General features: G+C 43.0%; 1 protein-coding gene across 3 annotated transcripts; it reads left to right on the top strand.

Annotated features, from left to right (window-relative positions):
* The first annotated feature begins 385 nt into the window (after positions 1-385).
* kdm2bb (lysine (K)-specific demethylase 2Bb) lies at positions 386-25,162 on the top strand. Of its 3 annotated transcripts, XM_069724427.1 has the most exons (23): positions 386-541; positions 893-1,037; positions 1,156-1,234; positions 1,353-1,399; positions 3,179-3,357; positions 3,475-3,581; positions 4,618-4,711; positions 4,930-5,083; positions 5,247-5,362; positions 6,116-6,236; positions 7,136-7,234; positions 7,361-7,542; positions 7,637-7,723; positions 9,816-9,983; positions 12,987-13,217; positions 14,927-15,070; positions 15,171-15,257; positions 15,392-15,718; positions 16,233-17,305; positions 17,387-17,550; positions 19,386-19,547; positions 20,208-20,426; positions 22,701-25,162. In XM_069724427.1, exons 1-23 carry the CDS (start codon positions 497-499, stop codon positions 22,880-22,882), a joined length of 4,212 nt encoding a protein of 1,403 aa, XP_069580528.1. In that variant the 5' UTR covers positions 386-496; the 3' UTR covers positions 22,883-25,162. The 3 variants fall into 3 exon arrangements, with proteins under 3 accessions (XP_069580528.1, XP_069580527.1, XP_069580530.1); XM_069724426.1 differs by having other exon boundaries at positions 7,136-7,542; XM_069724429.1 differs by lacking the exon at positions 9,816-9,983 and having other exon boundaries at positions 387-541; positions 7,136-7,542.
* The last annotated feature ends 25 nt before the right edge of the window (positions 25,163-25,187 follow it).

Here is a 25,187-nt window from a genome sequence, read left to right as displayed (position 1 = left end):
CTAACCCTAACCTCCTAACCTCCTAACCCTAACCTCCTAACCTCCTAACCCTATCTGCTGTAATTAACCGGTCAACGGGTGGAAAGACGGAGAAAACCGCTTTCTAACTCCAGCTGTTGAACGGGAACCAGCCCACGTGACCCACTCATCTTATTGAACGTAGTTACTTTAAAAATGGAAGAAGGAGAAGAGCTGATATACTAGCTTCTAAAACAATGTGCTAACTATTTGAGAATTAATAATTAATTCGTCATCTGTTTTTCTACGACAAACAAACAGCGACTCGCGACAACGACTCCGTAAATCGGTTGAGAAGCGCCGACATGTCGTGACGTGACGTCACCGACAATGTTTTGGTTCCTGGCGGTGACGTAATACACAAAAACATGGTTCCCTTGTTTTGAACCTGCAAAGCGTGCTAAGTGCTTCTTTAAACTTCGCTCCGCACGAAGATGCTTCTCCGCCACTGAGGGACTGAAACCATCCGGACGAGACGATGGCGCAGGCCGCGGAAACGTGCGCAGAGTCCGGACGCAAACTGGTGCGGAACATCCGCGGTGTTAGCTTCTGATCGAGCTAATTAGTTAGCTAAGCTAACGTTTGAAGCTGTTCAAGTTTCAGGCAACGAAACTATAACTTATAACTTATTTTACATCTGTAATAATTCACGGTGGTTAAAACGAAATAAATGAATATAATCCTCGTTGTAGAACATCATACCAACAGCTGCATCCCCAGGATAAGTGTTATTAATGGTTATCAGAGGAAAACGGTGCTACCATGGTAACGGGACGGTTACTACCGAAACCGGAATCCGGTTCGGAAGTTAGACATGAAGCGTGTTGGGTGCAGAGACAGGTGGCCTGACGGAGGTTTGTGAATGTGGTTGCAGCGCTCCATCTGCCGGAGGATGTACGACGAGGACGACGACCTGTCGGACGCGGAGGAGATCGCCAACATCCGCGGCTTCAGCGTGGAGGAGAAGCTGCTCAGCGACCGCTACAGCGCGGACTTCGTCCACCTAATGGAGGGGAAAGGTACCGGGACACCGGGACACCGGGCATGGCATGCTGGTTTGGGGTCAGCTGTTGTTACAGCTATCATTTTATAGTTTTGCACTTCCAACGTCCTCAAACATCCGCTTCTGTGTTGCAGACTTCACTTATGAATACGTGCAGAGAGAAGCTCTCCGCATCCCGCTCATCTTCAAGGGCAAAGATGAGCTGGGGATCAGGTGAGACAAGTTTCTGTCAATACACCGTTATTAACAATAATCTGGGACTGCTCTCATGTATTTGTTGCACATTTATTTTTAACACATAACAAATGAAGCCCTCTCTTCCATTACACAGGATGCCTGATCCAGAGTTCACAGTGAGTGAAATTAAAGGATTAGTTGGTAAGTGGAAAGCTACGAACACACTCACGTATATTTACCAATGTAGACGTGTTAACTAACCCTAACCCTAACCCTAACCCTAACCTACCCTAACCCAAACCCTAACCTAACCTAACCCACCCTAACCTACCCTAACCTAACCCTACCCTAAACCTACCCTACCCTACACCTAACCTACCCTAACCCAAACCCTAACCCAACCTAACCTACCCTAACCCAAACCCTAACCTAACCTAACCTAACCTAACCTAACCTAACCTAACCTAACCTACCCTAACCTACCCTAACCTAACCTAACCTAACCTAACCCTAACCTACCCTAACCTAACCTAACCTAACCTAACCTACCCTACCCTAACCTAACCTAACCTAACCTAACCTACCCTAACCTAACCTAACCTAACCTAACCTAACCTAACCTAACCTACCCTAACCTACCCTACCCTAACCTAACCTAACCTAACCTAACCCTAACCTACCCTAACCTAACCTAACCTACCCTAACCTACCCTACCCTAACCTAACCTAACCTAACCTAACCCTAACCTACCCTAACCTAACCTAACCTAACCTACCCTAACCTACCCTACCCTAACCTAACCTAACCTAACCTAACCCTAACCTACCCTAACCTACCCTACCCTAACCTAACCTAACCTACCCTAACCTAACCTACCCTACCCTAACCTAACCTAACCTAACCTAACCTAACCCAGTAGAGAGGTGGAGTCACCTCACTGATGGGAATCAGCCCCTAAAAGTGTCCTGAAGTCAGATATTTACCACCACATCAGTTTATTGAAGGAAAGTAGTGTAAAGAAAACGGCCATAACGATGAGATAATGACTTTAAAAACGTACTCTCAACTTAAACTGTGAGTTTTGGCCAACATGGGAAAGAAACATGTTTTTATATTTTATATTTATATTTTATAGTTTTTACTGCTATTTTACTGCTATTTTATTGCTTTTCTATTGTTCTATTACTATCTGTTGCTTCTGTATGCTGCTGTAGCGAAAAAATGTCCCCTCGGGGATTAATAAAGTAACTACCTAACCTAACCTAACCTAGCCTAACCCTAACCTACCCTAACCTAACCCAAACCCTAACCTAACCTAACCTAACCTTATCTGAAGGTTGAGGAAGGAATCGTGCGAACATCAGAGAAGCTGATGTTTTGTGTGTAACAGCAGCAGAGCAGCAAAACTACTACTGTCAAAAAGTAAACATCAAAACATGGCCAACATTTACAAAAAGTCCAAAAGTTCCAGTCACACTTATGTCTAAATTCGGTAGAAAAATCATTTCTATTTTATTTTCCTGCTGTTTATTTTCCTGCTGTTTAATCAGTAAACTCTTCCTTTAGTTGGGTCTTTGTTATGGAGGCTGTGGGGGTGCAGCCATCTTGCTCATATTGTTGGGGGTCCCATGTAATCTGGTAACAACACCTTTCCATCTATTGTCTTGCACTACCAAATATTATTGCTATTATTCACAAAATATGATATAATTTTCTGTTTGCAGTTGTTTTCTAAGGCCCTAAAATACAACTATGACAAGTGAAGCGTGAGAGCAGAGCAGGATTGAGGTGTAGTTGCCCCATCTAGTGGTGAACATTGGGAATAACATGTATTTTACAGCTACTGCTGTTATCCATAATAACATTTGTTTTCTATTTGTAAATGTGACGAACTGCATATAAGCTCACAGACGTGTTACGTGTGACTGAGCTCGGAAGCGCTGCTTCACCTCCACGTGTGTTTTGTCTGTTTCTGGCAGGCAGCCGTCGCTCGGTGGACGTTATGGACGTCAGCACTCAGAAAGGCTCCGAGATGAGCATGGCTCAGTTTGTCCGTTATTATGAGACGCCAGAGGAAGAGCGGGACAAACTCTTCAATGTCATCAGCTTAGAGTTCAGTCACACGAAGCTGGAGAACCTGATCAAGCGGCCCACGGTGGTAATGTACCCGACACTCCCTCATGTGTTATGGAAGGTTGGATAGAGGTCACAAATCTAGGACCACATTCAAAGAAGGGATGACAGATGGTTGAATGTGCCGTTGTGGCTCTGACAGGTGGATCAGGTGGACTGGGTGGACAACATGTGGCCTCCTGATCTGAAACAAAGCCAAACTGAAGCCTCCAACGTCATCTCAGAGATGAAGTACCCCAAAGTGCAACGGTACGACTCTGTTCCTGTTGTCTTATTCAGTCTGTTTGAAGAATGAATTATGTGTCAAGCAACAATACAGTAAATGGAGAAGATATCTGCTTCCTTAGCAGTAAATAGGACCTGTCCTCCATCGCTGCATCACAGTAGAGCACTGCAGGCTCTCACCTCCTCTACCTGCTCCTGATTGTTGCTAGGCAACAGAACTCTGTTCTGCACAGAGGAGGATGCTTTCTAACAGCTGTGATGTGACTGCACACACACCGCTCAGCCAATCACCTGAAGAAGAATCTAAATGAATCCAAACCATCGAGCCTTTCCTTTGAACCTTCGAGGCTCATGTTTTGTGCCCAGCGGACCTCCAGCAGTGTTCGGAGAGCTTCGGTGGTTGCTGATTAAAAACAAAAGACTACTTTTTACTGAAATCCAGTAACGAATCATTGCTGCCATGATTTCAGCCAGAACTTATAGAAGCAATGTTTTAGTTCACTGTCACCACTAGAGGGTGGTAGAGCTGTTTTCACTCCTTACAGACACACAAACCAATTGAGTTGTTCACAAATGGCTCACTTTATTGAACATTTATGAATTATGGATGACCTTTCACGTGACAATGAGGCACTTTTTAGATTATAACACAGATTCCAATATGAAACAGTCCAAAATGATGTCAGTGATGATTTTTTAAATTCATCTGGCACAGTTGTGATCCAAGCTAACTTGTTTTTATTGGTAAAAGTGTCACATCATCTGTCAGTGAGATTCACAGCAGAACTGCTCTGTTTACATCTCACTGCTGATTCTCTCTGCTCCCGTCTAGCCTAATCAGCAAATAATGAATGTTTCAGGGGGTCAATCACTCCTTCATTCATTTCCAGAGGAGAGACATCCTATTGTGGATCATTTTCTCTGCTGTAGTGCCCCTGTGAGCTTCCTTTTCTTTTTCTCAGTAAAATAAAACTGGGGTTCCTTTTGCGATATTTCTATGGATATCAGTGTACCTACTTACCAGCACCTTGCCTCTTTGGAAATGTTATTTCTGTTTTAGGTATTGCCTGATGAGTGTAAAGGGTTGCTACACAGACTTCCACATCGATTTTGGGGGAACTTCAGTTTGGTATCATGTATTCAAGGGACAGAAAGTAAGTTAATTCTAGTCTCTTATAACGCATCTGATATTTTGTGCCATAAAGCTTCATTTAGTAGTATATTTATTAGACATCAGGATAGAAAAGAAGAAAGTATGTAAAATATTTGTAAAAGCCTTAAATGTTGTGGGCAGTTTTTAGAGTCAATTTGACCTTACTTGGCCACGCCTGTACGGGATGACCTCTAAATAGAGAGTACTTCTTCTCCGCAGGTGTTCTGGCTTGTGCCTCCAACACCCCATAACCTTGCTCTGTATGAGGACTGGGTCCTGTCAGGCAAGCAGAGCGATATCTTCCTGGGAGACCGGGCGGACGGATGCCAGAGAGTGGAGCTTAAACAGGGATACACCTTCTTCATCCCATCTGGTGGGTTGGCATGGTTGTTTTAAAGTAGCCAGCAGGAATAGATCAGCTACCTCTTGAATGAACGGGAAGGCTCAGCTTTATCTGGACCCGTATGCAGAGTAGGAGTTTGCATGAATCCTCTCTTTGTTCTTCATCTCTTTATAAATGTGGTTTTGTGATTTAGGGTGGATTCATGCTGTCTACACTCCTGTGGACACTCTGGTGTTCGGAGGCAACATCCTGCACAGCTTTAACATTCCTATGCAGCTTACCATCCATGAGATTGAGAACAGGACTAAGGTAGGAGTTCCCCGATGTGTGGCTGAACTCTGACCTGCACAACAGCTCAGTAAACTCTACGTGGGATAAATGAACCGGGGGACGGCGAAGAGTTCACCTGCAAGAGAAAGGAGAGAGATAAGGCGGAAAAAAGTCCGCACAAAATATGACAACATTTACAAATGTATAGTAAAGTTTGACATTAGCAAAATGTGCTGAAGCCCATAATCAACATGTATATTGTAAACATTCTTTTCAAATGAAAAAAAAAAAAATCCATTTTAATATCAAGCGATTCAGTTTTAAAGACGTTATTAGTGTTGTGTATTTGGTGGTATTTGGTCCACTCAAATTTTTGGAAAAATCGACTTCTTCAACTTTTGTAGGATTTTCTAAGATCATTTAGGTTTTATTTGTGTGGTGCATTAACTTCTGCTTTTGTTCCAGAAGAATAATCATCAAATCGGTTTAGATTCTAGTTTGTGTGCATTTGAGAGGATAGTAGTGACACAGTAGTAGCACAACATATTTTTATAAGTAGTAATCTCTTTACCCACACTGCTGTCAGAAATATGTTTCCTGTCTGTAGTCTGTATAACACAAATGTGTGTGTAAAAACACAGTCTGAAATTTGGTGAATGAAAGAAGGTGTGTAAAGAAATCAAAACTCTAACACACTCTTAGTAAGAAAGTTTGTCTGTTTTATGAAATTATATTACAAAAGTAAAAATGCACAGAAGCATGTAGATATAAATATATTGATCTCGTCTTCAGGTTCATTCCAAATTCCGTTTCCCCTTCTACTGTGAGATGTGCTGGTACGTCCTGGAGAGATACCTGCACTGCCTGACCAAACGCTCCTACCTTTCTCCAGAGGTCCGTAAAGAGCCCGCGGGTGAGTGAGATCAAGTCTTGGATATAAGGGTGGGCGATATGACCCATATTTCAGGGTATTTTTTGCGTTAACTTGATGCTATGACAAAATACGGACATTTTTTGATCATTTATTTCAAGATGCCACAATTACAACAAATACAGTTATTATAGTTTCATATTTTAGTATAAAAAGAAAAGTTTGCCTTCAGATATTCAGACAAACTTCTTCAGTTTGCAAACAACAGTAACTCAGAGGGAGAGCAAGGTTTTGTGAAATATAGCTGCTTTCAGCCACATGTAACACACGTCATGCCGTTATGCTGCATAACAGGATGACATAAATCTGAATATTGCCATTATCACAATATCATTTTTTGATCATTAGAAATTATACCAATATTATTGTGAATGATACAATAGGGCACACGCCTAATGGATACTGTTAAAATTGGGTCCTGCAGTTGTACGTAGCTCTTCTCCTAATAAGTCTGTGATTAGATGTTAAAACTGAATAATATCTGTGCTCTCCATTCGACCTGCTGTATTCTGAAAGGGACACTTTCAACACACATATTTCTAAATCAGCGACGGAGGATTCTGTGTGGGATTATTAGCTTTAAATCAACGAATTAAGACGGTAAAGTGTATGTCATTAAGATTAGATTTAAACGTTTGGGGTACTAACTGGGGAGGTGACTGTGCCCTTCAATAGTGAGTCTTTTTGCAGATTTTTGGGAAAGGATATATGAAGAAAAAATGCTTTGAAGTGAAACTAAAGAGCCTCTAACTCTTGTAGCTATAAATGTGCAGCCTCATCCCTCCCAGGTGCTGCTAAAGTTATTACAAATCATTTTTGCTCCCAATTATTGGACATTCACAAAAAGGGGTATTATAGGTTACCTGCTTTTGTCCTTTCAGACTATGAGACAAAGGGGAAGACAGAGAGCCCCTCCTCTGACTCCAGGAGCCAGGACATCAACGAGGACTCATGTGGGACTCAAATCAGGGATTACCAAGGTGAAAAACCAGAGAGAGCTGCTCAGGATGGTCCCGGCTCTCCCGACAATGGGAAAGGCCAGCACCTCAAAGCTGTTCTATCTGTTGACTCGGAGGACAGCTGTAATCCCGGCTCCACCTCTCTAGATTTTCCCAAAACTCCGTCCGACTCACCGGCCTCAGAGCCTCAAAATAAATGGACTCATCTGACAGAGTTTGAGCTCAACGGACTCAGGACACTGGTGGAGAAGCTGGAGTCACTCCCTGAAAATAAGAAGTGTGTTCCTGTTGGAATAGAGAACCCACAGGCCCTGCTGGAGGACGTGAAGGTAACAAACAAAAGACATGATGTTTTCATGCACACATCACATCACTTAAGAGACACGACACAGTTGTGTTTGACTTTTTGTTGTGTCTGTCAAGGTTGTCTTAAAGGAACATGCAGATGACGACCCCAAATTAGCAATTACGGGAGTTCCTGTGGTATCCTGGCCTAAGAAAACTATAAAGGTAAGAATATTTAATCTGCACTGTGACACTTTATAATTGGTTTTGCACCAAATATAATTTGGAGTCTTCACATGAAGTTGTTGAACACTTGAGAAAAACAAAATCAGATTTGATGCACCTGCTGCTTGACTTATGATGCTAAACATTACTGCGCTCTCATCTGAAAGGTTTGCTTTGGGAAATTTCCTTTGTACTGTTAAAATATCAGCTGGCTATTAAGTGCTTTTTGTTTCAGTGGATAAATAATGCATATTAAAGGAGCAGTATGTAGGATTTAGTGGCATCTAGTGGTGAGGTGGCATATACAAGCAATAAACACCCCCGGCCTCGCCTTCGAAGTGTGTAAGAAGCTTTACGAGGGCAGCGAAAGATGCCTCAGTGGCTCTGTGAGGTCCGTGTTGGGTTTGTCCCTTCTGGGCTACAGTAGAAACATGCAGATGGACCATGGTGATGAAAAGGGACCTGCTCCCTGCGTAGACATGAAGAGCTTATTCTACGGAAAACACAACGATTCTCATAGTTTCAGGTGATTATACACTAATGTAAACATAATTATGAATATTATATTTCATTTCAACCCATAGAACGCCTCTAATCGTACAAACTGAACCTTTAAGCAGAGATTTTTTTTTACACTATAACATTGCATCGATATATTTTCACTGTGGGACCGACAAGCATATTATATGAGTGTATTGTCATTAGAGTGCTGCAGTTGTTTGAAACCCTGCTAGCTTGACCCAGTTTATTTTTCATTGATCTGTATTTTAATGAAACTGGCAGTGTGTACTTTCTATATTCTACTTGTATGAGACATTTTTCCAAAATGAGAAGCTTTTTCTGTTCTCTGGGTTTTTATCTTCTTTCTTGTTCTCCTTCCTGTCATTCTTCTTCCCTCTCGTGTTCCAACACTCGCTGCTCTTTTTCCCTCCAGCAAGAGATCTACTTATTTGCATAATTTTGACTTAACAGGCTGCAGTATTACCTAATGAAGTAAATAATTAGGTTTTTTTTCACATACATTTTTTGTTCCTCTTCATACACATGCTTCTACGTACTATATTTTGTTCCCTTTAACGTTATTTACATCTCACCATTTCTGGTTGTTGGATTGCTCGGGCTCAGATCAGTGCCACATTTTACATGAAGTGGAAGAATTGTTTACAGGGATCGATAAATATTGTGTTTGTGATGCTGCTCATCAGAATGGAGAAAAATTCCAATCATATTTTACCATTGTTGCAGATGTTCATTACTTTAGAGCCACTTTGAGAGAGTTTGCCTTTTGGGCATCGGTATGCTGTACAAAGTACCTCCTTTGATATGTAGTCCATGTGAAACTGTGATATAGAAAGACTGTAAAATAGTGGCAGGCTGGAAGTGCCTTTGATGTTAGTGTCATTTACCCGATGATTTCTCGAAGCCTTAAAGCGGAGCGGCGGCTGTGAGAGCGTCAGACTCGAGGATTTTACATTCACCTGCAAATAGAGAAAGAAAAAAGTTTTTTTTTTACTTGCATTGTATTATTAAACAAAAAAAACAGAGCATGTAAAATGTGAAGAAATGTGCTTGGACAGCCAGAGCTAATGAGATAAAATGTACATTTAAATTAGTAAAATGTGCCACATCAGACTCTATTTCAGTTCACTGAATCGGTCTATTATATTTACAATGTCTCTTCATTTTCTATTAACAATTAATTGAGCAAAACAAACACATGAACTATGTACAAGAAAGAGGCCTGTGCTTTACAATTGTAATTGTAGTTCCTACTGCTCTCCTGACCCCCCAACCCCCTCCAGAGACCAGCTGCTGGTTGGGGCCTCTTTGTGTTTGCCTTTAGTAATGAGATGCCATCTGGCTCTATTGGCTGTGCAGATCCTCTCTCCTCTCCCTCTGATACTCACTATGAATATGAAAACACCTTTTCTGCATTTCCTCTCCTCATTGGACGGAGGCCGACACCCCCCAGCGCATATTCTGATGCACGACGGCCTCCCATTGGCTGCGCGCCTCCTCTTTCTCGGAGCCGATCCATATTAATGAGGCAGGCTTGTGTGTGTTTCTTACATCTGCTTATGGTATTGTGGAGCTGTGGAGCAGGAGGGAGGGCTGTCGGCCTGACAGCAGTAGCAGGAGTAGAAGGAGGAGGAGACTGCAGCCATGTCAGTTTGCCGTGAGCTGGACGGGCTCTGAAAAAGCAGCCATGGCCATGTCGTTGAGCGCTGATGATGAGGACTACGACTCAGACTCTGAGCAGGTTAGCACCCTGAAGCCCTGCAGCAGGCGTAGCGAGGCCGCCGGAGGAATGCTGGTGTCAGACAGAGCAGTGTGCAGCGAGCAAATGGAGCTACCTGGAGACAAAAGCATTGATTCACTCTCCCCTCTGTGTTGGGCTTTGGGTTTTGCCTTTGTGCCTTTTTTTAATATAGGTTTGCTGATTTTGTGCATGTGTGTGTGCATGCTTGTGTTTTTATCAGGTGAAGCTAGCATTAGTAGAAAGCTGTGTTTATATAGTCCGGACCTTCAGGGTTGCTATTGGTTGTTTAAGGATGCAGGAGATGAATCTTTCATGGTGTGATTGTAAAAGTATCGAATGCAGGTTAAATACATGTAGTAGTTAAACAAAGAAAGGTTGTGTATTAATGAAAAAGCAGTGATTGGGACGTTGTTTGCTATAAATGTCAGGTGCATCGACTAAGAAATGTATTTTGTTCATTTAAACCTTTCACCTACTACAGGCTTGACTCTGAACCACACCCCCCTCACGTTAAGTCTGTGGCTGCATCTGGATTTAAACAAAACACTGATTGCCGATGAATGAGTCCATCTTTCTCTACTCCCGTACATAATAGAACATTTTTCAAGTTTTCATGTTAACACACCTGTTCCAGGAAGTTTGTAACTATTGGAGCGTCAGTGAAATGTGCTCATCAGGCTGGAGAACTGGAGAGACGTCAGCGAGTCCAGTTCAGCATCCTGAACAACCTGAACAACTCCTCAATTCATTTACAAGCAGAATATCTGCCTGTGCAGCGCCAACCCCCCCACAGCACACAGGTTTCACTACAGTTGGTGTGTAACACTGATAGCGGTCTCTTCACGTCCGTGGAGACTTTAAATACAACAGTGTCGTGTGTTTTGCTGATTTTGAACGTCTTATTGTTTCTGCAGTCTCAGTGTTTAATGTGATGAAGAGGATATCCTCAGTAGATCAGAGCACTTCCCATGAATGAAGCTTCTCATTATGTTTCCCAGCTGAATGAGCTTGTTGTCACCTGTTGTTTCTGTACATAGAAGATCAGTTCATATCGTATCTGCTGTAACGAGGTACACAAACGCTTCTTCAGAAACGTACTGCTGAGGGTCAAGATATCTTAAAGAGCATTACAACAAACACTTGTACCTGAGACAGGTGGCAGTTACTGAGATTGACAGGCAGCTGGTTGTCTTTGGTCATGCTGTCATTTAATTGTGCGCGTCAGAGGGATATCTGCTTCACAGATCAGCTGCTGAGCAGACAGCGGAGGGTTAACGGGGTTTTAGGAGACGATATGGACAGCAATCTGAAATCTTTTTCCTTTACTTTGTAATAATAAGATTGTGTTATTTTCATTTGCCTCCCACACCTGTAGTTCAAGTTACAGGTGTAAACAAACATGAATAAACCCAGTAAACACTGTTACCTGTTGTCTCAGGTGATCTGACATCAATCAGAACTTCTACTTGTCGTCTGACACTCGCCTGCCTGAAGCTGGCTTACAGATCACGATGTGTTTGCTACAGGACTGAGTTTCCTTTGGTGTCGTTTCAGTGTTCCTCCTCTTGTTAATCCCCAGAACACCCCAGAACCGTGGAGAGCAGGCTGCACATGCCCTGCCCCCCTCTACCCCTCCATCTCCCTCTAATCCTGTCTGCTAACCACATATCTGACTGCCTGTGTCAGTCTATTTTGTGGCTATTGTTAGAATAAATTACAATAATATGCTGAAGATTGAGGCTGCTTACTCTTTCTGTTAGAGGGTCTCATTACAGTTCTTATTGGTTAAAGTGTGTGTGTCATAGACGGTCTGTTAGGGAATGGGATGTGGCTGTTGCTATGCTGACACTAGGAAAATCTGCACTGCCGATGTAACTAAAGAAATCCGATCTTCATTTCCAAGAGCTGCAGTGTTTGGTACTCCTTGTTCTTCTTTTATTTTTTTTTTCCTCATCTCATACGCGGCCACTTATTTTCTCCCATGGAACCGTTGGCAGCATTTTGACATGTGGTTATCATGTTAAAAAGACATAGTTGGTTTGTGAGCCTGAGAAGAAGGACAGTGTATAACACCAGAGGAGGAATGATGCTGATCTCTCCGTCGTTGCCCCCTTCTATCAAATAGAGCACATTTAATAGTGTGTCCTGCTCTAAATCCGTCTGTAACAGAATAATGGCTGCCAGTGATCCATGTGTGAAACGGTGCCATAAGTGCAGCTTCTCTTTGAAGTAGAAACATGCAAGCAAGTAAGGTGCTAAATTTGGAAGACGCCTCCAGGGACATTTTTGATGTGTTTGTTTTCTCTTTTATTTTGTGCTTTAACAGCCACGAATAATGTGTTTACACACAGCATGTTCTGATCAGGTCTGTGTATGAAAATATGGATGAATGTTGTTTTCTTTTTTTGCATTTGTCTGCGTTTGAAACTATTGACCCAGAGACAGAAGAGTAAAGAAAGGCTCAGCAGTACCACATACATCCACCATGACTCTCTCTCCGGCTCAATTTAATACAATATTTTCATTTTTTTTCTTATTACATAACATGATTGTAAGTGCTTCTAATGGGCCATAGCACCATTATTAAATGAAATGCAGTGTAGGTAAGAGCATTAGATTGCAGAGCTTCATGCCTTCCCTTTACTTCTTATCAAAATTATAATATACTGAAAATGTGTTGTGGTTTATGTTTCATCTTAGTAAGGATTTTGAAGTATCTTCAATCCAACTTGTTTTTTGTGAAAGCTAAGAATAACCGGCTGTGTGCCTTTGACATCCTTAATAAAAGATTTGCACGGCATCTCTTTATTAATGTACTTCTACTTCCCTTGTCTGCTTCTTGCATACTTAGTATGTAGATGCATAATATTGATAAATATTCCAAAAACATTTTTCCTTTGCCAACAAACTAACTCATCTGACCTTCCAATGGCTATTTGTGTAATATTTGTGGGCTTTTAGTTTTTCAACTCCTCTTCCACTGTGTGCTCTTCATCCTTCCAGCCGCGGCCTCCCAACCGGCCCAAACCTAAGATGGCAGCATCTCCTGCATCAGCAGTCAAGCTGTCGGCCAGCCGGGGAACATCCGGCGCCCGGCGGAGGAGGACGCGCTGTCGGAAGTGCGAGGCGTGTCTGCGGACGGAGTGTGGAGAGTGCCACTTTTGTAAAGACATGAAGAAGTTTGGCGGGCCGGGCCGAATGAAACAGTCCTGCATCATGAGACAGTGCATTGCTGTAAGTACTTCATGTTCGGAGCGGATTTTCTGAAACAGGCTTAATGGATTTTTTATCTGCTAACAGATGAGAACATTTTTAGCAGATTCTTAGCTGCCCATTAAATAATTAAGTACACTCAGTGGGTGATGAGCTTAGCTTAGCATGAAGACTGGAAACGGGTGGAAACAGCTAGCCTCTATCCAGAGGTTAAAAGCGGAACCTCTGAAGTTCCCTAATTAACACATTTGATGTTGTTAAAGGATTTTCAGGTAATTCTCTGGTGTCTTGACGTCACCGTGAGGTTGCCAAGCAGCCAGTAAAGTTCTGCACATGGCCAGGAAATAGTTTAAGCATTTAACCCCTTGTAAAACCACAACTTGTTGTTTGACATTTAGGTGTCTGTACAGATCAAACAGACACAATATAAAGCATTAGTCAGTGAGGTTTGAAGGTACTTTGTGTAACAGAAAGAAAGAGCCTAAAGAGCGAGGATGGCTGTTTCCTGTATTTATTGTTAGCTAACATCATTTCTTGGCTCTGGCTTCATATTTTGCAGACAGACATGTTGTGTTAGTCTTCCCAAAATCTCAAACTATTCCTTTCATGATTCCTTAATAAATCTGGCTTTCCTTTGATCTAGAATCCTTAATTTGGGATACATCCATGTGGTGGTGAAGTAGTTGCTTGTGTTCAACGTGGTTAGAAGAGCATTACAAGGTGACGCTGTTATTTACAATTTGTTGTAGCGGTGACACAAGTAATACTAATAATGTAAGTAGTAGAAGCCGCAGATGTTTTCGCTGTCGCAGTCGTAGTCACATGGAGCAACGAGAGAGTGACACAGGCTGCGTAATGTTTCAGCACCACGGACAGAGACATGCTGAGAAACTTGGTTTGATTGTTTCTGCATTATAAACGATGAGAGCAGCTCAGTTTTGATATTTGACCTTTACGGATGAGACAACCACAGTGTTTTGGCATTCGTCCTAATATCCCACTCTTGTGGTCTTGAGCTCTTTAGCAGCTGCATCTCACTTTTAAGATATGCAAATAAGCTCACTCACCCTTGATGTTCACTTACCCTGATTCAGTTTCAGTACTCAGAGCTACGTATGTCCCAACGTTCATCAGTCTGCTGTCCAAACCAGCCCGTTTGTTGTGCAAACTGCCTGCAAGCAACAAACAAGTTGGTAGTTTAATTTATGACGCACTGAATACATAGTGAATATGATCAAATTCAAATCAAATCAAATGTTTAATATAAATTATTGATGCAGATGAACTACAAGGTTTTCAGAACAAGAATGATTGAAGCAGTTAAAGAAAACAGGAACAAAATATGGTTTATTCTGCTGTTCAGTGTGATTATGAAGCAGAATTAAGTAAATCCACTGATTCTGAGGCTCCGTGTCATCAGCATCGTCATTTGGATTTTATATTTTCTAGTTTCTTAGTTGACTCGTGTGGTTAGGCTTATACCAGCCACAGCAGTGAACTGTTCCAAATCTGTTTTGCTTCACCTTTCTGAAACATTAGTTCAGTATACAAATCCACAGGAAGTGTAAAAAAAAAACACTGCACATAACTGACTTCAAATGGAAATATTGTAATGGACAGAATTGGGCAGAAGAGTGGGTTAACTTTTGTTTCCAAAAAGGACTTCTCTAAAAGAGGGTGGTGATTTGATGCAGCAGCTTCATTGTCGGCTCCGTGTTTCCTCCCTCCAGCCGGTGCTGCCGCACACAGCAGTCTGTCTGGTCTGTGGAGAAGCCGGGAAGGAGGACACGGTGGAGGACGAGGACGAGAAGTTTAACCTCATGCTAATGGAGTGCTCAATCTGCAATGAGATTGTCCACCCTAACTGTCTCAAGGTAAATTCCTCAGTATCAATATGTATTCATATTTATTAATATTGCCACCATAAACAATGTTCTTAGACAAGCACTGTTTAATAATCCTCCTTTTGTTCAGGTGAAAGACTCCAATGGAGTCGTCAATGATGAGTTGCCAAACTGCTGGGAGTGCCCAAAGTGTAACCATGCAGGGAAAACAGGGAAAGTAAGCATCAGTATGGACTTTATTCTGCATGTGTCCGAATGAGGAATTTAGGAAACGGCTAACTTTATCTAAAGATATCAGAACCAGAGAAATAAAGTTGTGCTCTCTTTTTTTCTAACCTTTTGGCCTCAAAGCAAAAAAGGGGGCCAGGGTTTAAGTATGCGTCAAACCTTCCTGGCTCGCTACTGAAAGAACCGCGGCTGAACCGGGATTCAAAAGAGGAGGCTGACCCGCCCGCGGTGGCTCCAACCGCCGTCAGCGCCTTGAACCCCTCAGCTGCTGTGAAGAGAAAGGCAGAGCGGGACGTAAACTCCAAGAGGAACGATGAGGAGCCTCCAAAGAAACGTCCCTCCTTGCTGTCTCTGGATGGGGGGTCCCGACCGAGACTTGAGGACAATCCGCTGAGGAAGAAGAGGAAACTTTTTGACACCAATGACGAACCGGTCATTTTGAAAAAGAAGGTGCGACACGAATCTCTTTGTAACTTGGTCAGTTGTACTGAACGTCACACAAGGCATAAATATTCTCTGATGTATTTTAGGTGTGTTTCCTAAATTTTCAAGATACTTTTGAAAACTTAAAATCAAAGAATACTTTCAATCATTTTGTGGTTATTGTGAATATTGCAAAGGAGGAAGATAAAGAAAACTGAGAACAGAAGAAGTGAACCATGAAAATAGGCAAATTCTTTGGAGAACAGCTTCTTTGAGTTTGAGTTGAGAGTCTGCTTATTATGCAGAAGGAGTTTCTTTGATTAATTTGTTAATATTTTTAGATTTTTAATTAAAAACTTTATTATATTTGAAATATGTCAGGATTTTTTAAATGTTGTGTTCCCTAAATTCTCTTTAGAATAGAATATACAGGGAAAAAAATATGCTAAAATCTCATTTATTATTATTAACCCTAACCCCTGATAATTCTGACTGCTTTAAAAAAAAAAAAAAAAATTCTGTTCCTTCTATTCTTTCTTAGAAAAAGCTTTCCAAAGTGGATGATCCATTTAGTTCAAAGCTGTTGCGGCAAATTAAGACAGAGAATGATCACGGTGATGAAGAAGACGAGCAGGAGGATCACGAAGAAGATGGATTGTCTTTGGACAGGATGCATCTAAAGGAGAAAAATGAGTATGATGACGATGACCAAGAAGAAGATGCAGAGGAAGAGGAGGTGGGAACAAAGGAGAGAGACAGTCCTGCAGAGGACAGAGCTAAAGCCTTGTTAAGTCCACTGCTGAGAACATCCACGGCCAGAGAGAGTGACCAATCCTCCACCACGTCTCCCAGAGCCGGACCGAGCAGCGAGTCCGGAGACGCCCAGGAGAGGAGCTCTGCTCAGCTTAAAGCCCGCCATCAGCGCCGACGTCTTCCCAACAAAGAGATGAGCAAAGACTTTAACCAGGACATTCCCAAGACAGAGGTCAGTCTGAGCAACCAGAGGCACGGTTCAGTGAAGACAGAGGACGGTCCAGCCAATCACAATCGCCGACCATTGAAGAATGAGGACTCTGCGGCCAATCAGAACCGTAAACCACTAAAAACAGAGGACTCGACCACCAATCTGAGCCGTAGAGCCCTTAAAACAGAGGAAGGTTCGGCCAATCAAAACAGACAGCCGCTGAAAACGGAGGACAGCTTGGCCAATCGGAATCACAGGCCGATAAAGTCGGAGCCTGAGAACGAAGTGGACGAGCAGAAGCCTCGATGGCCTCTGAATAACGGCAGCGGCGATCTGGGTGACTGGCTGCGACACCGGGGGCGCGAGGTGAACGGGACGCCACGTGGTTACTCGCCGCTCGGCTGGAGCAGAAGCACGCCCATCACACCGATCTGCCCGCGGCCGCTCCCCTGCCGGTCGCCACCAAAATGCATCCAAATGGAGCGTCACGTGATCCGCCCCCCTCCCATCAGCCCCCCACCTGACAGACTGCCACTGAACGACGGCGAAGCGCACGTGATGCGACGCGAGACGTGGATGACGGTGTTCGGTCACCTGACTCACAGAGACCTCTGTGTCTGCATGCGTGTCTGTCGGACCTGGAACAGGTGGTGAGTACGACACGTGTCGGAGAGTTGAAACGCGTCTTCGACACCGGATCACACAGCTCGTGCACTTCTGTCTCCCACCAGGTGCTGCGACAAAAGGCTCTGGAAGCACATCAATCTGAACCGCTGTAAGTCCATCACACCTCTGATGCTGAGCGGCATCATCCGGAGACAGCCCGTCACTCTGGACCTCAGCTGGACCAACATCTCCAAGAAACAGCTGAGCTGGCTCATCAACAGGCTTCCAGGTGAATACAACAACCAACCAAACACCGCTATGTTTGGTTTTGTATAAAACAGTAATAGAAATATGACAAGAGAAAAATGAGAGTCAGTTTGCTAACAGTTTTGTATATTTGTGTTTTAATTATCAGAGGGAAAAGGGCCAAAAGCGTAAAAAGCGATGCACTGTGTGGGCTGGGAACCGACCGTCACTACTTTTATTCCAATGACTGAATTGCTTCGATACTATCTAGGAAAAAAAAATGCCTTGTCATTCGGTATGAAAGTCAAATCCACACGAACAAGTTTTCATTTTAAAATGCATAAGTTTTGCTACGTTCACGTATGACTAAAGCTCATCAGCATCAGTGAGCCATTGTTCACATTCACAGCCTCTACTGAAGAAGCACATGACATCACTTAGCTTTAACTTCCATCTTACATTAGAAGGCCTTAATTCACTCTCATCAAACTCATTTTGAGGTGCGTGGACTGCAGTGACTGGAGTTCAAATGGAAGTCCATCGGTTCTGGTTCTGAACACCCATCCTGGTACTCTGTAGAGGCGACGCTCCGATGGTATTATGAGAGAGATCATTTTGACATTCAGTTTAAGTCGGTACATAATTATTATGATTATAACTTTGCTTGTAATGATAAACTGTCACAGAAAAAGGGAATTAACTTTGGATCCTATTCAAGGAACTTTTAAGGGATTAATGATTATTCCCTCTCTCTTCAAGTTTCTGAAACGCGACAGATATGTGAACACTGTGACCATATTCTTTAGCAAATGTCATAACCTAACCAAATTACCTACAGTATATAAATGGTAGAACCGTATTTTGTAAATTAATGTTTGGTTAAAAGGCTCTTTGCAACATTTGCCCAATTTAAAACTGCACAACTGCATGTACTGAAGGAAACCTGGTGTGGAGCCCCCTAGTGGTCACACCTCCCATTAAGTTCCTTTTGAATATTTTTTACATTCTCCTTAATCCAAATGTGGTGTGCTGGTGTAGTGCAGTTATGTCCAGTTTAGGAGACAGAAACACTTTGCGTGGCGTATGACTCCTTTTAAACTGCAGAGCTGCGAGCGTGTCGAGCGGCTGACTGAGCGCCGCTGCAGCTGACTGAGCAGCTGTCTTATTCACCAACGCACAGCCATCGCTACTACTGCTCCTTTCAATCAGCTGCTTCTCCTCCGAGCTGCAGTGCTGCTGTCTCATGCTGAGCTGAAGATGAACTGATCACAACCAGCAACAGTCTGCCACATAATACATAATACATAATATATAATACCACAGTATATAATGCTACAACTCAGCCTTTGTGGATCAAAGCTTATTGCAGAGAAACATGAAAGTAGTGCAGAAATGATTTCCCACCGTTACTCTTCATGGTCGAGTTTGGTCACCGTTTCTGGTAATAATGAAAAAAATGTCAAAAAGTAGCATTTACATTTTTTTTAAGTATATTTAATACAGAATTTAATAATTGTGTTGGTGATTCTTTTTTTAATATGAAAATTTCATTAGCATGCTCCCGTATGGCTCCTCCGTATGTATTGTATCTCCAGAAGGCGTTCAATTTAGAAGCTTTACTTTTCTTGGTTACTTGTAAATCTCTTCATTAGATCACTCTGTTGTTTACATGAGAATATTAGCTGCACCTGTGTTCCTTTATTTTGTGACCTTAGATGAAATAAAAGTCTGGAGATGTAGAAAACTGGAGCACATTTCTTGCCCATCATAAACACGAGATAAACCTGCTCGTGTCCATAAAGAGAAAGAAGATTGGTGGATTGTCTCTTCAGGAAATGATTTACCGTGAGTTGGTGCGTGTCCGTGTTCTCGCTGCAGGTCTGCGTGTGCTGCTGCTGTCGGGATGCTCCTGGGTGGCCGTCTCGGCACTTTGCACCTCCAGCTGTCCTCTCCTGCGAACTCTGGACGTCCAGTGGGTCGAAGGACTGAAAGACGCCCAGATGAGAGACCTGCTGTCGCCTCCTACAGATAATAGGCCAGGTACCAGCACGTCCCCTGAATAAACTGAGACACTTTAGTGGACATGACAAGTTGAATTAATAAACATGACTGTGGGGTAATCGGATCAAAAGGAGAGGAGAAGAAACTGTATGTGTCACACTGTTTTTTTCCTTCTGAACAGCTGTTCAATCTTGATGTTCAGTACTAAAGACATTAGAAGTGACTGCATTGTTCTGAGCTGGTAGTTTATTAAAGCACGGAAGCATTCAAATCTATTAACTAAATATCTTTCTCAGTCAACAAATTACATGAAAAGACAAAAACAAAAAACAGTGCAATTATCAATCTATCAATACTCCACAGCTCCCCAGGAGCTCCGTGGCCTCTGGCTTCTATTTAACATGTATTTTTAAAACGGGGCTCAGAAATACAAAGTTGCATTATTTTTTTTAATAAAGGCGAAATAATTGTCTGAACCGGCCGACCGCTGTCACTCAGAGCACAATGAATCGTGCATTTACTGGGGCTGTTTTCAGCTGTGGACTCATTGATGAACAACGGAGCTCTGTGGCACGAAGGAATAAGTTCTATCAGACAAATCAAGAACATCTCCCGACACTTACGGCCAGACCAACCCACTCCGTGTTTCTATCTCTCAGTTCATCGCCTTTCCTTTTTCTTTTTGAATCCATTTTGTAGGTCAGTTAGACAACAGGAGTAAGCTGCGTAATGTGGAGGACTTGCGTCTGGCAGGACTGGACATCACCGACACATCTCTGCGCCTCATCATTCGTTATATGCCCTCGTTATCGAAGCTGGATCTCAGCTACTGCAACCACGTCACCGACCAGTCCGTCAACATCCTGACCGCTGCAGGGACGACCAGCAGAGACTCGCTCACCGACATCAACCTGTCAGGTACCCGTCTGTCGTTCCAGCCTGGAAATCGGCCTCTTTTTGACCGATGCAGTAGTTCGATGCACATATTGAATTATTTCAGGGATTACAATTCCACGTTCCAAGACTGCTCCTGTGTTGCGCGACCGGCGCTCAGCATTGTGTTGTGCATCTAACAGGGAGAAGCAATAACCTTTGTGAGTAAGTCTTTCAAGTTTTGTCAGTTGATTAACATCAGCACCTGAGTTACACGTGTTTTTCAGATCACTGGTCGAGTACATTTGTGATTCAAACATGAACATGACCAGAGAGCAAACGCGACATTTTGTGGCAAACTGGAAATCTGTAACAGAGAGCTTAAAAAAAGGCTTTAAAGAAAAAACAGTCAATGAAGACGCGAGTCCGGAAATACGTTTTTAGTGACGATCCCATCATTTGTGTCAGGCAGCTCCAGTCAGGAGGGTGAGTTCTCCTGTCAGGAGGGTGAGTTCTCCTGTCAGGAGGGTGAGTTCTCCTGTCAGGAGGGTGAGTTCTCCTGTCAGGAGGGTGAGTTCTCCTGTCAGGAGGGTGAGTTCTCCTGTCAGGAGGGTGAGTTCTCCGGTCAGGAGGGTGAGTTCTCCTGTCAGGAGGGTGAGTTCTCCTGTCAGGAGGGTGAGTTCTCCTGTCAGGAGGGTGAGTTCTCCGGTCAGGAGGGTGAGTTCTCCTGTCAGGAGGGTGAGTTCTCCGGTCAGGAGGGTGAGTTCTCCTGTCAGGAGGGTGAGTTCTCCTGTCAGGAGGGTGAGTTCTCCGGTCAGGAGGGTGAGTTCTCCTGTCAGGAGGGTGAGTTCTCCTGTCAGGAGGGTGAGTTCTCCTGTCAGGAGGGTGAGTTCTCCTGTCAGGAGGGTGAGTTCTCCTGTCAGGAGGGTGAGTTCTCCGGTCAGGAGGGTGAGTTCTCCTGTCAGGAGGGTGAGTTCTCCGGTCAGGAGGGTGAGTTCTCCTGTCAGGGAGGGTGAGTTCTCCTGTCAGGAGGGTGAGTTCTCCTGTCAGGAGGGTGAGTTCTCCGGTCAGGAGGGTGAGTTCTCCTGTCAGGAGGGTGAGTTCTCCGGTCAGGAGGGTGAGTTCTCCGGTCAGGAGGGTGAGTTCTCCGGTCAGGAGGGTGAGTTCTCCTGTCAGGAGGGTGAGTTCTCCTGTCAGGAGGGTGAGTTCTCCTCAGGGGGTGAGTTCTCCTGTCAGGAGGGTGAGTTCTCCTGTCAGGAGGGTGAGTTCTCCTGTCAGGAGGGTGAGTTCTCCGGTCAGGAGGGTGAGTTCTCCGGTCAGGAGGGTGAGTTCTCCGGTCAGGAGGGTGAGTTCTCCTGTCAGGAGGGTGAGTTCTCCTGTCAGGAGGGTGAGTTCTCCTGTCAGGAGGGTGAGTTCTCCTGTCAGGAGGGTGAGTTCTCCGGTCAGGAGGGTGAGTTCTCCTGTCAGGAGGGTGAGTTCTCCGGTCAGGAGGGTGAGTTCTCCTGTCAGGAGGGTGAGTTCTCCGGTCAGGAGGGTGAGTTCTCCGGTCAGGAGGGTGAGTTCTCCTGTCAGGAGGGTGAGTTCTCCTGTCAGGAGGGTGAGTTCTCCTGTCAGGAGGGTGAGTTCTCCGGTCAGGAGGGTGAGTTCTCCTGTCAGGAGGGTGAGTTCTCCGGTCAGGAGGGTGAGTTCTCCTGTGATGTTCGGAGGCATCTGAGGGGAAACATCTTCACGCCTTCAACAGTCGTTGCTCTTCACCAACTTCGCTCCGAGACTTCTTTCTGTTCTCTGCTCAAGTTCCAGCTGCATTTAGAAATCAGCAGTGTATCGCTCACAAAAAGACGTGTAACGTGATGTTTATCAAGCCATGAAACTCTGAATACTTTCTTACGAGGGTTTCTGTCTTAATCCAACAAGCCTCTGATAGCTGCTGCCTTCGTGGAGGTTAGACTGTTCAGGCTTTGATTTAACCGTAAGGTCCTTTTAGATGCTTGTTGTTCCATCAGATTTTATCATTCACATCAAAGAGCAGAAATGCTAAAAATAATTAGTTCTTTTACTTTTCTCTCTGGAATATCATTAAATGTTAAAAGCAGTGAATCAAAGAGACATTATGGAAACAGCTGAAGGGCAAAATACATTTTAGCTCTGTGGTGCAAGTCGCTCCATTTATTCCAAAACACTGCTCACCATAAGGTTTTTGGATTTATGATCCCATCCTAAAGGTCTGATTAATCCATGCGTGTGCGTAGCTTGATGTCGGTACCAGTGACCATTATGCACCATTTGTTAATTTTCTTCTAACCCGATTTCTCCCTGCAGTTTGTAACCGGGTCACAGACCAGTCGCTGACCTATTTCAAGCGCTGTGGGAGCATTTGTCACATCGACCTGCGTTACTGCAAACAGGTGACCAAGGAAGGTTGTGACCAGTTCATCGCAGAAATGTCCGTCAGCGTGCAGTTTGAACTGATAGAGGAGAAGCTACTGCAAAAGATCAGCTGAAGAAGTGGTACAACTACTGTCCACAAGGAGGCAGCAGACGGCTGTGGTACAACTACTGTCCACAAGGAGGCAGCAGACGGCTGTGGTACAACTACTGTCCACAAGGAGGCAGCAGACGGCTGTGGTACAACTACTGTCCACAAGGAGGCAGCAGACGGCTGTGGTACAACTGCTGTCCACAAGGAGGCAGCAGACGGCTGTGGTACAACTACTGTCCACAAGGAGGCAGCAGACGGCTGTGGTACAACTACTGTCCACAAGGAGGCAGCAGACGGCTGTGGTACAACTACTGTCCACAAGGAGGCAGCAGACGGCTGTGTGGAGAACAGCCGAGCAGACGTCCAGCTGATGGAAACGCAGGCCAGAATGTAAAAATGGAAGTCTGCCCAGTGAAGACAATATTACAAAAAAGGTGTTGTTGTTGCACCTGTTTCTAAGTTATTTATTCTTTATATTGATTGTTTATGTATTGTATCCCAGTTATCTTCTGGTGTTTATAGACTATTTTTTGTTCCAATGCAAAGTTTATTGCATTATAGATGAATATTTTTGTATCAGAAAGTGTTTCATACATTTATGTGCAGTATTAAATGCACCACTGTACAGTATCATGCCATTGAAATTGATAATCAGTCAGGCATTACTGTTAAGCTCTTTATTGTCGAGAGGCAAAGGTCTATTGATTTGTTGCCAAACTGTAGGATGGTAGCTTGTGTTTGTGTGGCTGTTTTTATATTTTATTATTATTATTATATGTGCCAGAGCTCTGTTTCCTATTAGACAAAGGCACTGTATATTTTGTTTTCCATGTAAATGATACCATGTCCGTTTGGATGAGATATCTAGTAGAGAAGTTTAAAAAAGTTATTTGCACTGATGCGGTCAATATGAATACATGAATGTATTCTCACATACACTATACAATGTACAGTGTAGAAAGCATATTTTTTCAACACTAAAACTGCTAATTTTACTAACAGCTTGTAGCTAACGAGGTTATATTAACACGAACATCTCTGCCGGTCTCCATCACCCTCGAGTATTATTGGTGCTTTGTGGAGGGAAGTGATTTTAGCTCTGCATGCAGCGAAGAAATGTTTACACCACCGTCAGTAGATTTAGTAGCTGTCCACTGATCAAACCGTCTGTTTCCTCCCGTCCAGCTCAACTCCATATGATCAAAAAGACACAGTGCTGAATCATACCAGAAATAAAGTTCAGGAACACGATGTGAATTTGCATAAATCCTTCAGAAAAGAGTTTTCTCTTACAGGTATCATTACACAAATGAAAAATTAAACACAACTGATTCTGTTTTTTCTTCTTGAACGCATTTTCCAGAATTGTTATGATTGCAGCAAACAAAGTACAACATTGTGATGTATTCTGTTTTCAAGGACAGGAACTTTTTATTTACAACATCCCAACCCAAAACCACCCTTACAGAAAAAACACATGAATGTCACATGTGCAAAAATCACGTGATCACATGTGATTGTGCACGTGATCACGTGATTTTGGAACATTTTCAGGGTGTAATGTGTGAAGACAATGTTGTTTCCCATGTGAAAACTTTTCCACATGTTTTCTCCATGTTATCATATGTTGTGACATGCGGTAAACAAGTCATAGGATCACATGTTCCATGTGGAAAACAGGAAACTTTTTTTTGTAAAGGCAATGACTGTTTAGTAAAACGCTGCCAATGTCAAGATTAAAGCTCAAATACACGGTTGAGTATTTAACCAACGAGGAGCTCAGTTCTGGATGTTCTTACGTTTCATGAGGAGCCGCTGATTTTCTGAGAGATTTGTGCAAATTATAAAAAAAGGATTTTATTTGTTTTTTTATTCTTCGTCAGCTATTCCACAGAAACATGAAGAAGAGTGGCTCTCAGAAGTCTTAATATTTATGACTTTTGAGTTTAAGCTTAAGAAAGTACATTGTAATTTACGGTCAGTAGCATTTTCACAAGCATTGTTCTTACTGATAATTCAAGTTATTCAGAAATGGCAAGTTTTCCTGTTGGAAATCCAGTTTAAAGATTTAATAGGTTTTCTTTCTTTTAAACTGAAGTTTTTTTTTTTTTAAAACAAAATCTTTTCCATGTTGGTACAGTTTGGTGAATGGGTTTACATTTAAATGTTATGTTTTGTTAAAAGACCATGTCTCCATTAAATATTTTAGTACATTACTTCAGATCTATCTATCTGTACATAATGTACACGTAAAGCCTCTAGGAAAAGTCAACCTTTGAGATATTAAATTCATTTGAAATACTGAGCTGTGTGTGAGTTTGGTTCTT

Source organism: Brachyistius frenatus, unplaced genomic scaffold (assembly GCF_029030835.1).
Source record: "Brachyistius frenatus isolate BFR_SWC_R1_liver_20210118 unplaced genomic scaffold, ASM2903083v1 Contig_377, whole genome shotgun sequence".
NCBI classification, from domain to species: Eukaryota; Metazoa; Chordata; class Actinopteri; family Embiotocidae; genus Brachyistius; species Brachyistius frenatus.
Note: the sequence above shows the minus strand (reverse complement) of the source record. Positions and strands in the feature narration are given on the sequence as shown.